The sequence below is a fragment of the Mustela nivalis genome (genome assembly GCF_964662115.1).
Source record: "Mustela nivalis genome assembly, chromosome: 14".
In the NCBI taxonomy this organism is placed as follows: domain Eukaryota; kingdom Metazoa; phylum Chordata; class Mammalia; order Carnivora; family Mustelidae; genus Mustela; species Mustela nivalis.
In genome coordinates this window covers 75,481,403-75,500,103 of record NC_139033.1, presented here as the reverse complement: position 1 = coordinate 75,500,103, position 18,701 = coordinate 75,481,403, and the positions used below count along the sequence as shown (strand labels likewise).

Genomic DNA, 18,701 nt, shown 5'->3' with positions numbered 1-18,701 from the left:
TGGAAAAAGGAAGTGTCCATGGAATTGTGTTCATTGCTATTATATATCCCACAGCAGATGGCAACTCCATTTCCTCTAGTCTGAAGCACAAACACATTTTCTGCACAGTTGCACATGCCCAGAACTACTTCTCAAATTATATCTTTGGTTGGATGGCATAACTGAGTCTCTACCAGCAAAAAGCTGGGGGATGTAAGTGTCTGGGACCACCCCTCTGTCATTGCAGAGGATGTGCAACTATGAACGGTAAAGGTCCCCATGAAGGCTGATCCTTCTGGAAGCAGACTCCATATAATGCGGTCTTTCCCCCGGGGAACAAAATCAGTCATGGCTCACCACAGAGATCTTTCCAATGGTGCTGCTCTGGTAACTTGTACCGTGAAGGGGACAGGAGCACGCAGACCAGAACCCTCACTCTATGTTCAGGTCCTCTAGTGCAAAATGACACAACGTGGCTACTTGCCAATGCAGAAGGATCTTAAGCTTCCAAATTATAAGTACTTGCAGTATTTTATTCCATCCCATGAGTCTGATTTGCACATATGCCCAAGTGCTCATCTGAATACAATGGGTCAGTTGGGGTGAGCTTTGTATCCTTGACAATGGGGATGAAAAGGTACAAAAACCGCCACTGCTGATGAAAGACATAAGTCACAAAGGTATAATACCTGATATTTTGGTGGTGAACTGATTTGTGGCTGGAGGTCCAAACCCCTTAGCTGTGCTGGCTCGGATGGTGAAGGAGTACGTGGTCCCCGGATACAGTCCAAAGAACAGAAAATGGGTTTCATTCCCCAGTTTTGAAACTCTTCCACTTTGATTGGATAAATCTATTTCGGGGTCAAAGGAACTGACTGCTTTGTAGGTGATCTGCAGGAGAATAAGAAAGCGATAACATGTCTGGAGCAGGTGCACCAGGATCACATCTTTATCCAATAAACCCCTGTGATGTATGCACTGTCAGATGCTTCATGATAAGCTCCTCTACTCACTTAGACTCTTCAAATCCTGGATCCAGTGAAGGGGCTCAGGAACTCAGCCAAAACTGCTTTGAGTTATTACTTTTATAGACAGAGGAACTGAAAGCCAGTAGATTAGAACATAAAGGATGAGTTCAGGTTTAAGCTAATACCTTGAAGTTGTTTGCTTTCAAAATGTCACTTTGGAAAAACTACATTACAGTTGGCTTAAAACAACATCACAAAATGTACAACTAGTTTAAACAGATAAGGACCATACAAGGGTAAGGCCTCATCTCTCATCCAGGGGCCAGCTTGATTCTGCACTGAATAGGAGTATTGTCTCCTGGGAACAAGGGTGCTTTTAAACGTTTTCATCGGGGTGGGCCAAGATATCTGGTCTCACAATAAATCCCAGACACACATCAGGAGCTCCTGATGGTATGACAGTGGTGCTCATGAACAGTGGTATTTACTACTTTTTCTTCAGAGCCACGCTATCCGACTGGACTTCTTGTCATGTTAGAAATGTTCTACTCTGCACTCTCATAGTAGCCACCAGCCACAAGTGGTGACAGACCCCTTGCAATGTGGCTCGTGAGACTGAGGCCCTGAGCATTTTATTTAATTTTCATTTACTAAAATTTATATGTAAATCACCGTGCGGGAGTAGGAGCTGCCATTCTAGAGAACCTTCTAGGGCAACATTCCTATGTTGCCCTAGAAGGTTCTTATATGTTTGCCACTTAACAGGTGTTTAAAGCACATTGGATGTGTCTGGAATGTGTGAAAATAAATATATCATAGGTATCTTTAAATTTGCCCTTTCAAATGATTTTTTAAAGAATTTTACTGTAAGTAGTTCATCAACTATTCACGAACGCGCATTTTAGTGGTGATTACGAACTTCTACTGGTTGTAATGACATAATTTTTAAATGTGCCATATCAAAAGTTTTAAATTGCAAAACAGAGCACTTTTCTTGCTTTTAAATAGGAAAACTTACTTATAATTTATGTGCATGAACACTAACACTGTTATTATACGGAGTGATAATTGACATTCTTTATTCTTATATTTATACCATGTCATTATAATTAGGGGGACCTCTCTGCGAGATTATTTAGATTGAATCATCTAAGCTTTGGCAAGAAAATGTTTGCTGTATATATTAATCACTACAGTACACACCACTCTCAGAGTTAGGCGGCATATCTACTGTTAACCCTCCAGCCTATTTCCCTCACAAGGTTACTCTGAGTCAAGAAACAAGACAGCGTCTCCCACCTGCTGCTCTGGGAGGAACTTCAGCATCGGCACCACTGTGTGCTTCACTGTCTGCTTAGTCCTCATACTGACACTTCTAGAGAAAAGGGTCATTCAGAGAGGGTAGGTCTAAGCTGTGATGGCATTTTTGCTCCCCAAAGTTTATTTATTCATTCATTCATTCACCCATTCTAAACACATTCATTGCCTGCCTCCGGTGACCCAAGCTCGGTTCTCTGAGCTGGGATCTCACATGGTGGGGGAGACATGAGACCTGTCCTGGAAGAGGTAACAGGCTGATGGCTAAGTAGAGACACAATTCAACACCTATGATACAGTCTTCATAAATGAGGATGAGTACAGCCCACCAGGGCTAGGTACAGCTCCCTGTTCATCTCACTGCCTTACTAAAATCTTTAATGGGACACACTTGTATGGGAGACAAAATCTGAACTCCCTATCTTGGGGTTTAAGACCTGCAACATATCTCTGAATACTTGACACAAGGCCATTACATCACCTTCTGCTCTGGTCAGGGGATAGGATTTTCTGTACCACAAACACTGGGCTTTTCTGACATTCTTTGGCTCATCATCATTCACCTGCTTGGAAGGTGATTGAACCATCTATGACCTGCCTTCTCTCCCTGCTCAGAGTCAGTCATTCCACTGGAATATCGATGGGGTGGACACTGACACCACAAGCACTGTGGTCAGTGGGTGGACACAGGCCCTGCCCGCAGGTAGCTCAGCATCTGGACTACAGTGGGTGGAGCTCGGAGAGATGCAGGAAGTAAATTAACAATTTGAAAATACTAAAATTAAGTAGATGAAATAAACACGGTGCTAAGACAAAGAATATTGTAGGGAGAAAGGACTACATGGTCAGCCACTGGAAATGACTGTGGAAGGGGCCAATGAGGGGCGGACAGTTAATCTGAGGATACTGGGGGGCACTTGGGTGGCTCCACTGGTTAAACGACTGCCTTTGGCTCACGTCATGATCCTGGAGTCCTGGGATCGAGTCCTGCATCAGGCACCCGCTTAGCGGGGAGTCTACTTCTCCCTCTCCTCTCTGTTCCTACTCTCTCTCATTATCTCTGTCTCATTCTCTCCAATAAATAAATAAAATCTTTAAAAAAAATCTGAGGAGAATTTTGTGAGAGAGCCTACCATGCCAAGAGTTTGGGAAAAAACAGCAAGAACCAAGGCTGTGAAGCAGGAGTTTTCTGCACACAGTTAGTGGACAGAAAGAAGGCCTGTGTGACTGTGACCCAGCAAGCGAGGTGAGTGTGGTCCTTTGACCAGGATCCAAGTGGGCATGGGCCATACCATGCAGTGCTCTGTACCCTAAGATAAGAAGCATGGATGCATCCAATGGGGAGCCTTGGAACATCTTAAAGCATGAAAACCAAAGGATCTAATTTCCCTTATGAAAAGACCACATTAGCTGCCAGGGGGAGAAGTTGTTTGTTGGATGGAGGCAGTTAGGGGAGGAAGGGAGGCCACCAGGAACCACCACAGAGACCACGGGGGAACCTTCAGCACTTCTGACAGTGCCATGGTTGGGAATAAGGTGAGCATGGCCAAGAAGGCAGTAAATGAGGCATATTTGAGAGTCAAAATGGACAGAAGTCAGTGATCAACTGAAGCCGTGGGGAGGGGTGTTGGAGGAATGCAGGATAGTTTCCATATTTGGGGCTTAAGCAAAAGAAAGCCCCGCTTGTTGAAAGAGATGGAATGGAAGAGGGGAAACGAACTGCTGGCTTGTGGACATAGTGTGCACGGTATCAGGCTGGGATTGGAGAGGTCTGGCCCAGAAATAGAGATGTGCAGGTGATCAACATTGCAATATTATGGTTTAGGAAATGGGTGAGGTCGCTGGGGAAAGGATTTGAGAGAGAACACTGACATTTAATATAATCAGTGGTGGAGGAGGAGAAACCAACAAATGAACCAGAAAAGCCAACAGAGAGAGCTGTCATGGAAATCAAAAGGAAGGAAAAAAAAAAAAAAGAAAAGGAAAGGAAAAAAGTGTCTGAAGAAGGAAATGCTTTCAAAGATGCTGGAAGTTGAGGCAGACCTGCCATGTCTGAAGCCAGAGTTCCCATTTCCTTCTCTGCAAAGCTTCTAGGACGAGGCCTAACCATCACTGGCTCAGCTGAATGCCTGGTGTTGTGGCTGTGTTCGTGCAGCTCACCTGGCGAGACATCATGGTGGACATCATGGTGTGCTGTGAACGCTCTCGCGTGGTCTGAAATCATGGCTTAAATATGCCAAAGGAAGTGGAACTATTCACCTAAATGCATCTTCCTTTCTGAGGAGGTACTGATGTCTTACTCTTCTTTCTGACCCCATAGTGATCTGTACATATTTTGCAATGAGTATACATTTTCCTCAAAAAGCTCCCAGGGAGAAGAGGTGTGCACATGCGCTCACTCGTGCTCTTACTAGGGCAAGTAGGCCGTCGGGGCAACCGCTCTGACCATAGAGCAGAAAGCAAATGCTGGAGCAAGGGACCTGTTGCTCCACGGGGCGCATAGCTTGGTATTCACCTATCACCATGGTCATGCAGGATAAGCTGAACAGGGGCTCCGTCACAGGACTTTTGCTCACAGCCCTTTGAGAATTTGCTAAGATTAATAGATCCTCTCTCCCCGACCCCTAAAAATGTACATACACACTAATGCACGCACTCATAACAATTATGGACCCTCTCCCTCACTATTTTTAAAAGATTTTGTTTATTTATTTGAGAGAGAGTGTGTGTGTGAGAGTGAGTGGCGGGGGAAGGGGTAGAAGGAGAGGGAGGGAAAGAATCTCAAGCAGACTCCATGCTGAGCACGAAGCCCGATGTGGGGCTTGATCTCACAACCCTGAGATCATGACCTGAGTCAAACCAAGAGTGGGATGCTCAGCTGACTGAGCCACACAGGTGCCCCTCATCTCCCTCTCTTTGAACAAATCCCTAACAACCAAGCATGTTGTATATGTACAGACACAATACATCAGAAAGGTCATCAATCCCTCTCAAAGCCACCCAGAGCCCACTGACCCCTTTCAAAACCATTCCAGAATACCAGGAATAAAAAACCGCGCTCCACAGGAACAGGAGCAATCCATTCTAGAATCCATGGTCTGTGGGATCTGCATATTATCTGAGCAGTTGTTCTAAAGGACACAGAGAAATGCCTCCATGCTCAGACCCAAATGTACCAGGTCCTTTTGGCATTTATTTTTTCATTTGTTCATTAAGAGCCTATGAAGTGCCAGACTATAGTAGAGCAGCAGGAAACTCCCAGAAGGAAAGTTTGGGACTGCTTCCACGCTTGCACTGGATCACTGGCTGAGGGCCAAGGCAGTTTTGATGCAGTCTGTGTGAAGAACACTGACGGGGTGCCTGGTGTCTGCCTTCAGCTCAGGTCATGATCCCAGAGTCCTGGGATCTAGTCCCGCATCGGGCTTCCTGCTCAATGTGGAGTCTGCTTCTTCCTTTCCCTCTTCCCCTTTTCTCCCCCTCACTTGGGATCTCTTTCTCTCTCTCCCAAATAAATAAATAAAATCTTGAAAACAAACAAACAAACAAACAAACAAAACCAAAAATGCTGATGTTCCATATTGGGCATATGTAGTTTTATGGGATGTCCCAAGTCAAAAGCAAACTGACATGCAAACAACATAGGTGGGGATTACATTTAGGTGAGATGGGATCAACTGTTGCTTATATTGGATGATTTCTGGTTCATACATAGATGCTTGAAATTTTCTCAAATTACCTTCACTTCCTCTACTTATAGTTTCAAGTTCTGAACCAAAAGATTCATAAAGAACCAAAATAGAATAACATGCAATCTTTGGCCAGAAAGGGATTAAAAATCTTTTAGGGAGTGTGAGTTGATTGGAATTTCAGCTAGTGTTAAATACAGTCCTTTAACAAAGAGCCAAAGAATCAGAGGAAGGAATAATGAAATCTGATTTCTGGGGAGGAAGAACCTAGGATACTTCAGAGAATGTATTTAAATAATATTTAGATAAAAAACTGAAAGAGAGGCAGAAGAGACAGGAAAGGAGAGCATCAGGAGGAAAGAAGGAAATAAGCCAAAACAGGTGGTGTGATAGTTTAGAAGGTTTTCAGAGAAAAGAATATTCCATATATGTAGCTCATTAAGTTCCAGGAGAAAAATATTGGGAGATGCAGTAATAAATGAGTCGGAATTAGATCATGGCAGGCCTTGAATACTGAAATGAAACTTCTTGACATGGCCCTTAAATTCTACTCCTTTCTACACTCTTCCCTATCTCAGTCAGTAGTGCTTAGTTGAGCCCAGTTATCCAGACCCAGGACCTTCAGGTGTCTTTAACTACTGAATGTCCCCATCTGTTGACAAATCCAGAATATTCTACTTTGTTATGTGCCCACAACACTGCATTTTATGCTCCTCACACATTAAAGTGGTTTGCTTTTGGTACTTATTTCATTCTATCATTAGTTGTTGTCAGTACTGTTACTTCTAGAAGAGAAGGGACAGTACCTTTTATACTTCTGTCTTCTCCCCGTACCTTTTACACTCTCTCCCTCCCTCCATATAAATTTAAATTCCAGTTAGTGAACATACAGTTTAATATGAGTTTCAGGTGTACAATAGAGTGATTCAACACTTCCATACATCACCCAGTGCTCATGATGACAAGTGCCCTCCTTAATTCCCATCAGCTATTTAACCCATCCCCTACCCAACTCCCTTCTGGTAACCATCAATTTGCTCTTTATAGTTAAGAGTCTCTTTCTTGGTTTTCCTCTTTCTCTCTTTTATATATATACATATAATATTTACATTATATATATCTTACATTAAATATATATCTATATAATATTTACATTATATATAATATAGTAAATGTATTATATATTATATTTATTTTAAAATATTTATGTATATCATATATAGGGAAAATATATATTTTGTTCCCAAAGCTTGTCGATGGGAACATGGCCAGGAATCTGGAGTTTACTTACTAGGCAATCAAGAGCCATATAGAGTTAGTGAGGTACAATGAAAATATTTGGACATATGTATATACCCCTTTGTATTGGAGAGTATTACTGGCTGATAAACTTCTATGCAATGCTTGATATCCAATTTGCCTATGTAAGAGATACAACATGTATGTTTCCAACAACAGTCTATGCACACGTGCATTTGCCCACATCACTGTTTAACACAGACCTAAACTTTTTGTAGCACTTGCTTTATTTCCTTTCTGAATCATTAGTAAGGTAGGATAGGTATCTTTTTTTTTTTTTTAAAGATTTTATTTATTTATTTAACAGAGAGACATCACAAGTAGGCAGAGAGACAGCCAGGGGCCAGGGTGGGGGGAAGCAGGCTCCCCGCTGAGCAGAGAGCCCGATGCGGGACTCGATCCTAGGACCCTGAGATCACGACCTGAGCCAAAGGCAGCGGCTTAACCCACTGAGCCAGGATAGGTATCTTTTCACTTAAATGCTACTTGGATCTTTTTCCTATGAGCTGCCTCCTCTTATTCTTTGTCCAGTTTTTCTAATGGAATGCTTTGTCCATTTCTTAGCAATTTGTATCAAGTCAGTTTAATGTGCCCAACAGCCCATCCACTGTTATAAATAAGGAAAATAATTTCCTCAAGTCTTCTGTCTGTATTTAGACCTTTACTAGTGCTATCTTTTGTTGTTCAGAAGTTTAAATTCTTATGAAGGTAAATCTCTCAATCTTTTAAAATATAACTTCCAGGTCTTATGTCAAGCTTAGTAAGATACATTACAGAAATATCTTCTTTATTTTTCTTATAGTGTTCTGGTAGTTTAACTTTTGTGTTTAGAATGTCAGTCCTTTTGGTATTTTTTTTTTTTAATGATGTGAGGTAGTTTCTTATATGGTGTAGTATTCTTGTAAAAAATGCTGGGTTTGCTAGCATTTATTAAATTTTATCGATCTCTATTCATAAATAGAGATTGCTTGCCCTATAACTTCTACCTTGTAAAATTTTGGAAGGTCATATACCCAGTTGTTAACTCTGAAAAGTGAAATTGGGAAGCAATGATATTATGTTGAATACTTTTGTACTTAAAATATTCTTTCAGAGAGCAATATTACATTTCTAATTTAAAAAAATTAAAATTTTGATCACTGTCGAGGAAAGCTGTATTTATCAATCTAGGTTTTAGGCAGATGACTCTGATAAAAATATAGGGCTAATCAAAAAATGAAACAAGATGGGACCAGGGAGGGAGACAAACCATGAGACTCTTAATCTTACAAAACAAACTGAGGGTTGCTGGGGGGTCAGGGAGAGGGTATGTGGTACGGTGAGTACTATGAACTGTGTAAGACTGATGATTCACAGACCTGTACCCCTGAAGCAGATAATACATTATATGTTAATAATTTTTTTTTTTTAAAAGGACTGATCAAGAGGTAAGGGACCAAAAGAGCTAGATTCAGAACAAAGGTGGGGAAAACAGAAAGGAAAGGCTCGTTCAAGAAGGCTGAAAATGGTTGTCAGGGAAATGAGAAGGAGAGGCAAAGACTAGGACCGGAAGAATGCTTTAATGTTGCCAACTGCCATGACTCCTGGCAGAAAACAATGATGTGAACATTTCCCAGTCATTGATGGTGTGGTATATTTGCCTAATAGATAACGAGAACCTGAAAATAATCTGAACCCATAGCATATTCATGTACAACATCTACAGTATTCAACCTGTTTTCTCTTCTCTTCTGCAAAAATGAGCCAACTGTACTTCCTATTTTAATGAAACACCTGTATCATTTGTTACTAAGTTTTTCTTCAACTATGATAATTTACCTCACTTTCCAGTTTTTACCTATAGTCAAATGTGCTTCTATGTCAGAATACACTGTCCCTAAGGTTCCTGCCTTTTTTGAGGGGACAACTGTTCTCTATTTCCTTAGCATGACGTCCGTAGCCAGAGACGATGGTTCTCCGGAGGGGACCAAATCTGGCTCTACATCAGTCTTTGGCTCCAGGAGGAAGCTGGGCCTATCACTGACTATCGCTCACGCTGGGCATGGCATACAGTGCATCTGAGCTGAAGAAGAGCTCCTTCCTGAGACCCTATCTAAGACCTATTTCGTGAACAGAAAGGGGTTTAAGAGAGAGAAAGATTTGGTGGCGAGAAAACTTGTATTTCATCACTGAAGCCTGATGTACACACTTGACATTTTCCCTTTGGTACCTAGAAAAGTAAACCAACCTGCTCTACTTACCTAGATCTGATTTTTAAAAACTGATTTAAGGCACATTCAGGTATCCCCAATTATAACAGCATTTAGGTCAGTGTTCAACTGGGAGACCCTGGCTGCTGAATTCAGAGAGATTAACGGATTCCTCTTTTGAATTATTATTCCTATTGTTTCTGTGCTAAAGTTACTTGCTACACAAAGAAGTATGTTCAGTGGCATCAAGAAGAATGAATCTGGCTATCATTTTCTGTCTGTCTAGATATCTACATGTGGCTTTTAGGACAGATGGACTTATTTCTTGACACTTAACACTGGTTCAAAGGTTGTTATCTTTTCTAGGAAAATATCTGTTATTCTTAGGTAGGAATCTCCAAAACTGAGCCCAGAAAATGGTCTTGGGCCCAACAATATCAATTAAAAATCTGATCACTGAGAAAAAAATATGAACTTGTTTGATGGTAACACTTAGTTCTTTCAAAGCTGAGCCACAGATTTTTATAACACTGAATTCATTTACAATGAAGCCGCCCAAGGAACAGCGTCAATAACTTAACATGAAAATCAACTTTTTCTTTTCTCTTATGTTGTTTAGCTTTCAATTAAAAACATTATTTTTTGCATCTCAATACCAATTTTCTAAAGGTGTAAGGAAACATAAATGTAAGGCTAGTTGGGTCAGGGAGGGGGTTTACCAGCGATTACTGTCTGACAGCTAATCTACTCAGTCTTTTGTCAGTAGTTCTGAAAGGTATTCAAGCAGAGGTTCCATAAGAGGAATTGCCGCGATTTTTAGAGACCTAACAACATATAATTTTGTTAAATTTGCATTCAAATAAATGCTTGCTTAAAAAAATGCACCTGCTTGTTTCTATGACAATAGGCACAGTGAAATGATGCTCATACAGACGTGATGATGACTGTCACTCCCTGTTACTGCTGTTATTTTTTCCCTGGAACAATTCATCAAATTCTTCTCTGCTCTCTATCATTCAATCATTTGATATGCCTCAGTAGACGAAACTATGTCAAGGAAGTCTAAAGGATGTTTTGCTAATACTAAGAAACCAAAAGACATTATTCTATTGTTACCCCTGAGACAATGTCTATTGACTTTGCTAATTGGATAATCAGTGTTCTTCTATAATTCAGGAGTAAAATATTTTACAGCTAGCAAGAATAAGACTATGTGGTTGCCTCCTAATCAATGTACACTTCAAAATACTTACTGCTTTTAATATGGGTGATTTTTTAAAATACCGTGTTGTGTCTTTACATATAATAACATATAGTCTAGAAACATCCAAATCATTATAAGCATACTTCCTGAAATGACACATAACTGAAAAACCGGTTTTTTTGTTTGTTTGTTTTTTGTTTTTTTGCTTCTATGCAAGAAGCATTGTAGCTATCAAAGGCGTTAAACTTCTTAAAAGACATGATGCCATTATGCATTTTTAAATACTAGACAGTTTAGCTATCATAGACATTATAATGAAAAATTAAATTACTAATGAATGTATATACTACCTCGTATAAAGTGATGACACCATATGTTTGAATTGGTTCTCGCCATTGAAGAAATATCTTCTCTTCAAAAGTACTTCCTTGGATGGATTCAGTAGGAACAGCTCCTGGCACTAGAAGGGGGTGAGAAATCAATAAATGTTTGAAAGACTCCCCCAAATTAGATTTTCCTAGACATATTAGGTTTTTCACTCTCAACTGAGATATAAGATTTAATAGTCCATAGATACACTTAGTTTTCTTTTAAAACCATTTTGGCCACACTGTCCTTACGAAGAAAATAGTCTCATCACATTTTTTTTTTAAAGTCTGAATCAACTAGACGAAGCTCAGTAATCACCTTTTAAATGAACTTTTACATTCTTCAGAAATAAAGATATAGAGCAATAAGATTCCCACACGTTGCTCATGAGAGCAGAAATGGGTACAGCCACTTTGAAAAATAATTTGGTAGTATTTAGTAAAGTTAAAGAGGCATGTATCATATGCCCCAATAATCCTACCTCCAGGTAGATTTCCTAGTAATATTCTTGCATGTATGTACCAAGAGACATATAGTAAGATGTCAACATAGCTTTTTTTTTTTTTTAAATATCTTATTTATTTGACAGACAGGGATCATAAGTAGGCAGAGAGGCTCGCAGAGAGGGAGATCGGGAAGCAGGTTCTCTGCTGAGCAGAGATCCTGATGTGGGGCTCGATCCCAGGACTCTGAGATCATGACCTGAGCTGAAGGCAGAGGCTTAACCCACTGAGCCACCCAGGTGCACCGACATAGAATTTTTTAAACAAAAATAATAATTTGGGGACAAACTGAGTGGTTTAATAAATTGTTATAGTCACACAATATAACACAAAAAATGAGTATAAATGACAGCTATATACATTATCATAGATGAATTTTATATTTATAATTTTATATTTTCATATATTTTACAGTTACAATATCAAGTGACAAAATTATGTGAAAGGAAAATGGATACAAACTATTGTACTGACATTTAATATATCTGTTAAAAATGCACACAAAATAGATATTCTAAAAAGATGTGATATAGATGAGATAATATGTAATAATAAATATTTAAACAAATTTTATTAATTAACGATACAAAAGACTTTGGGAATTTTTATGCCGGTTTTAAAACCTGAAATATGCAACACCTTTTGACTAGTTTTCAGATAAATATAATTAACATAAGGAAAGGTGGAAATTTACCTGCCAATCTTCTATAAAATAACACTTAATATTATTTTTAAAATATTGTTTATCTCATTTTCATTTAAATTCAGTTTTTGCATTGCATCATATCGTACAAAATTTAGTATATTAGTGTGTCTATTCTATTTAAAAACTAGTATATCTGTCCTACTTATACATATATTTGAAGGTACATGATCAAATTTTTTGGTGACTCTATGGGTAATCATAAAGTAGTGAGAGAGGACTCACACTTCTCAAAACTTTCTGCAAAGCTACAGTATCAAGACTGTGTGGTACTGACATAAAGATAAACATACAAATTAGTGGAGCAGAACTGAGAGTACAACCTACATTTGCAGTCAATTGGTTTTCATTAAGGGCCCAGGAAAATTTAAAGGGAAGATAATACAAATGGTGCTGGGACAACTGGATATTCATATGTGAAACAATGAAGTTGGGGGGCACCTGGGTGGCTCAGTGGGTTAAGCCGCTGCCTTCGGCTCAGGTCATGATCTCAGGGTCCTGGGATTGAGTCCCGCATCGGGCTCTCTGCTCGGCGGGGAGCCTGCTTCCCTCTCTCTCTCTCTCTCTCTGGCTGCCTCTCCGTCTACTTGTGATTTCTCTCTGTCAAATTAATAAATAAAATCTTTAAAAAAAATTAAAAAAAAATGAAGTTGGATTCTTACCTCACACCATATACAAAGATTGTATCAAAATTGATTAAGAGCTCAATGTAAGAGCTAAAACTACAAAATTCTTAGTATAAAACATAGATGTGAATATTCATGACTTGGGATTAGGCAATAGTTTCTTGGACAGGACACCAAGAGCAAAAGCAACAAAAAAAATATACAGATAAACTGTACGTCATCAAAATGAAAAGCTTTGTGCTTCAAAGGGCACTATCAAGAAAGTGAAAAGACAAGACAGAATGGGAGAAAAGTTTAACAAATCATGTATCTCACAAGAGGCTTATATCTTAAATACATAAATTACTAAAAACCAATAAGAAAACAAATGATCCAATTAAAAACAGGCAAAGGGTCTGTATAAACAGTTCTCCAAAAAAGATATACCAATGGCCTATAAACACATGGAAAGATGCTCAACATCACCACCTAGCAGGAAAATGCCAATCAAAACCACAACAAGATAGCCCTTCGCACCACTGAAATGGCCATAGTCCGAAGGCAGATAAAATAAGTATTGGGGAGATGTGGAAAAATTGAAATCCGCATACACTGATGGAGGGAATATAAAAATCCTACATTTTCAAAGGAGAATTTCAAAGGATCTCCTTTGAAAATAGTCTAGCAGCTCTTCAAATAGATGCAGATTGTGAATTTCACTCCTAGGTACATACCTAAGAGAACTAAAAACATATACTACTCAAAAAATTCTACACAAATATAAAATTATACATGAATATTAATAACATTTTCATAATAGCTCCAAAGTATAAACAACCCAAACGTCCATCAACTCATGAATGGGTAAATACATCTCAATAAAGTTATAAAAGGGGGTTGAAGAAGTTTTAGATTATGGGAGGCTATGAATGGTCCTTTAAGGGTGGGTAAGAGCTCCACAGATTGGAAAGAGTGCCTACAATTGCAAAAGGACACTCACAGGTAGTCCACATTTTTTTAGATGAGGGGGTACAGAGGTAGATGTAGGATTTTATAGTTATTTTAAATAGAGCTCAGTATAGCTTGGCAGAAAAAAAAATACTGATTCAGGATTACAGGCATGGGTTCTCATTTAAGACTTCTCAGTAACTAAACTATTTAGTTTGGGCAATTCACTGAACCTCTTGGGTCTCAGGTTCCTCATGTTTAAAATGAAGAAGTTGGACTAAGTTCATCTTTACTATCCAAACTCTAAATAACATACAAATATTCTCTCTTGTGATACCTTTAACATTAGTAAAAAGACAATTTTTTTCCACACATTTTTTCATGAGATAAATAATATTCAATAGAAATAGTATACCACTGTAAAACTCACAAGGTTCAATGAATTGTAGCCTTTTATAATAGTAGATACATAAAGTGACCTCATCATTCTTTTCTCTTCAAACTCGGTATTGACAATTATTCTATTTTTGTCTTTCTTTCTCTTTCTCTTTTTGAAGTCTTTGTTGTTGTTGTTAGGAAATATAATTTGAAATAAAAGGTTTTCTAATTAACTGGATGACAGTGTGCAATGAAAATAATGGGTTTTTATTTGGAAATTATGCATGCCCCAACTTCTGGGAATAACAAGACAATTTAAACAAACAAAAAGATAAGTTATTCTGATCTCAAGTTTTGACAGAACTTAACAGAACTCCTAGCTCATGTCCTTTCTCAATCTGAATCCCAAAAGGGGTAAGGGGATCCATCCATGTGGGTTCATGAATAAGACATATCTGCTCATCTCTAGAAATGACTATATCTTCCCCTGTTGTTGATTAAAACATTACTGTTGATTTAAACACGAATGAGACGATTATCAACAAACTTTATTGTTTTATCTAAGGACTAACAGAATACTTTTGAGTGTTTTGATACCTACTCAGTATGATGCCTAATGTTACAGAGGAATAGAAGGATTTTCTCTTTAGTTTATAGGTAAGAGACAAAAGATTGTATGTAACAGAGAGAGAGAGATCAAGGAAAGGTCATAAGGAATTGCTTTGAATCATTATAGCAATAATAATGACCACTTATTAAAGTGTCCCTCCCACCCCTGTCACCTACAAAGAATTCTCTATGTAAATTGCCTCTAACTCTAATATGGTTGAGAACTGTTACTATTTTCACTTCTCAAGTGAGGAAATTAAAGCCCAGAGATTTAAAAATTCTTATCAGGTGCAAAGGAGGTCAGAAGGATGAGAGTGCTACAGGCTATAAGCATTGGAGGCAGCTCTTTGAAAAACCTAAAGGCTGATGAGCCCTTTGGAGGGCAGCAAAGGAGATGGAAGTAAGAGGCAGCCAGGTGGAGGGCAGGAGGCCCAGGAGAGCAGACCTTGAGGAAGAGCCTGGAATGGAAGAAGCGTGAGCTATGGCTTGATTGTCACTGATGTCTGGGTGACATCTTTGCAGAATGAGTTGCACTGGAGGAAAAGCCACTAGTTCTAGAGAAGGAGTCAGGAATAGAGAAAACCTTGAAAGTCAAGATTTATATTAAGTCCTTGAGAGCTCCGTGGAGAGAGTGACACGATGCAAATGTATTTTATTTTATTGTTAAATTTTGTTTAAATTCAAGTATAACTAACTGAGAGCGTTATATTAGTTTTAGGGGAACAATGCAATGATTCAACAATTCTATATACATTTCTCAGTGCTCATCAGGGTAAGTGTACTTTTAATCCCATTTATTTGTTTCACCCATCCCCCCCACCCACCTCCCCTCTGGGGACCATCAGTTTGTTCTCTGTTTTATGGTTTGCCCCTTTTTTCCTTTGTTCATTTGATTTTTTTAAATTCTACATATAGATGATATCATTTGATGTTTGTTTTTCTCTAACTTGTTTCACCCTCTATGTCCCTTATGTCCATCCATGCCATGTGGCAAGCTTTCATTCTATTTTACAACTGAATAATATCCCATATATCATCCATCTATATGTGGAAACTTGAGTTGCTTCCACATCTTATTATAAATAATGCTGCAATAAAAATAGGGGTGCATATGTCTTTGAATAGTGTTTTCATTTTGGGGGGGGGCAAATACCCAGTCATGAAATTACTGGATCATATGGTATTTCTATTTTTAAGTTTTTCTAGGAACCTCCATACTATTTTTCACAGGGACTGCACCAATTTACATTCCCACCAACAGTGCATGAGGGTTCCTTTTTCTCTATATCCTTGCCAACACTTGTAATTTCTTGTGTTTTTTATTTTAGCCATTCTTAGTTTTAATTTGCATTTCTCTGATGATTAGTGATGTTGAGCATCTTTTCATGTGTCTGTTGGCCACCTGTATATCTTCTTTGGAAAAATGTCTTTCAGGTTTTCTGCCCATTTAGTTGGATTACTTGTTTTCTTGGTACTGAGTTGTATAAATTCTTTAAGTTGCATAAGTTATTTATATATTTTGAATATTAACCCTTTATCAGATATATCATTTATAAATACCTCCTTCCATTCAGTAGGTTGACTTTTTGGGTTTTTTGACTGTTTCTTTTGTTGAGCAGAAGCTTTTTATTTTGATGTAGTCCCAAAAGTTTAATTTTGCTTTTATTTCCCTTGCTAGAGGAGACTTACCTAGAAAAATGCTGCTGACATCGAAGAGAGAGGACTCGAGTAAATAAAATCATAAATGAAGGAGAAGAAACAACAACCAACACCACAGACATGCAACTGTATTTTAAAAATTAGTTTTTGTGGGTGTGTATGCAACATTAGAATGGGGTAAAACTGGAACCACCAAGGAAGGCTAGAAATTTCAGCATGAAACAATGAGGATCTGCATATAGTAGTGGAAAAGGAGAGAAAAGCACACTCTAATATTTTAGGAGTAGAAATAGCAGGAGTTAGGACCAAAGTAAGCACAGAAATGCGGGGGTATGAGGGTAGGGAAGAGTCAGAGGTGACCCACTGACAACGTTGGTACTTTCTTTTCACTTTTCAGAGAGATAAGGAAGAACTGAAAGAAACAGAGACAGGGCTTCTAGCCTCAGTCTGATGGGGTGACCTGTAGCAAACTCATATTCCTTACAAAAATAATGGCAGTAAGACAACTATTTGAGAACAACCAGCACAGGTAGGTTGTGGGGCTATAGAAAAGAGAAGAGGAATTTGTAGGGTCAGCTCCTCATTTATCCTGGCTGTTCCCACATTTTCCTTCCACAGCAATATGCTGGGTGTTATATAGGTAATAACACTCAAAAATACTTCATTATTTCTTTAAATGGTACAATAGAGTATTGTTGTAAACATTTAATGTATGTTATATTCAATAATTAAGGATCATGGCATAATCAGCTGCATAAAAAAAAAAAAGTGTAACATCTCTTTTTCCCAGGAATAAGTAAGTACATTCATTTGATGGGTTTCTCAAGTTCTTTGTCACTTCCTCTGATGCCTAGCAAATAAATTGTAGGTCAAATATATGGTACACTACCGCTGCACTTTATGTGCCAAATCTAAATGTTATTGTACATGGGAGTCCCCTGTACAATCAATGTAAAACTCATATATCCTTGTTATGAGATTTAATGTATAATTTTACTATTTTAAATTATTTCAGAGGTTTATGGCAATTGTGTATTTGCTTTTTTTGATGAGTTGCTGGTGACATGCATTGTCGATTTGTTAAATCCTTGTTTATTGAGGTAATATCCAATTACAATATTGTTCCTATGGGAAAGTATGATCTATTACACGGCCACCAACCTAATGAGGTAATTTCTCAGCACTGTGCTGAAAAGCAAGGGCAGCCTCTATTTTCAGCTGAATTTTTATATGAACAATGAAGTATGTTTCAGAATACCATTTCAATATATTTAAATAAGCATTTCTTATAAATAATACCCCAGCAGCAACTCTTAAGTCCAACATGATTATAAAACTTGAATGAAGAACTATTTAAAGCAATATAGCATAATTATATATAGAAAGGTAACTATATGACTCATAGGAATTAAACCTCTACATCTTTCTTCCGTTACCTTTTCAAAGCCATGCTTATGTTCCCAGAAGCACATTTATATTATTCAACCGAGTAACTAGTTCCTTCATTTTCCTTTTAGAGACCTCAATTTAAAAGAAATAAAAGCTGCTTTTCTGAAGGCATGTGTATTTCATACAAACATATCATTGAAAAGTACTCACAATCTTCATCCGTCTGTACTATGAGTTCTTGACTTTCCTTCCGTCCCTCAGGATTCATGAGGATGAGTTTCACACTGACATTGGTATACGGTGAAAGGTTAGTGATTGTGTGTTGAGGGTGTGAATTATCTGTGTCCCAGCTTACTTCTTCTCGCACTTGCTCCTGTCCTCCGACTTGGTAACAGTAGTGCACTGTGAGATTATAACTATGGCAGCGAGTGACATTATATCCAAATGGCTCCCAGCGGATAGTGATTTGTCGAGATTTGACTTCTACCACTTCCAGTTTTCTTGGGCCACGCATGGGATCTAATATAGAAAAGAAAAGGAGAACAAGAAAACATAAGAGAAACGAATTATAAGAGTTCCGGTGAAGCCCAAATGTCAGAGAGTCCTCCTTATTCCCAGTATCTGGTCTTTTCTTCTTCCATGATTAATGAAATCCCTAAAGCTTAGCTGGGCATAGCACCACCCAGAATTAAGACTAGAATTTTTAGTGTCTTCTGCAGTGAGATATGGCCATATGCCTACATTCTGGTGAATGGCATACAAGATGAGATAAAGAACAAGTTTCTGGGAGGTATCTATAAGAAGAAAGGCTCACCATCTTTTTTTCCCATCTTCCTACCCGTTAGGTAGATTGAAGATATGATGTTTTTTGCTCATGCCACCATGATGGACCAGCA

At 38.5% G+C, this 18,701-nt stretch overlaps 1 protein-coding gene across 8 annotated transcripts in view; it reads right to left on the bottom strand.

Moving 5' to 3' along the window:
* Positions 1-18,701, bottom strand: part of PTPRM (protein tyrosine phosphatase receptor type M) — a 749,942-nt gene that overhangs the window by 259,202 nt on the left and 472,039 nt on the right. For all 8 annotated transcript variants that reach the window (XM_082697317.1, XM_082697320.1, XM_082697313.1 and 5 more), the window contains exons 8-10: positions 18,016-18,324; positions 10,993-11,102; positions 669-870 (exon numbers count right to left, since the gene is read on the bottom strand). In XM_082697317.1, coding sequence (XP_082553443.1) covers positions 669-870; positions 10,993-11,102; positions 18,016-18,324 — 621 coding nt within the window. The remainder of the gene's footprint in view (positions 1-668; positions 871-10,992; positions 11,103-18,015; positions 18,325-18,701) is intronic.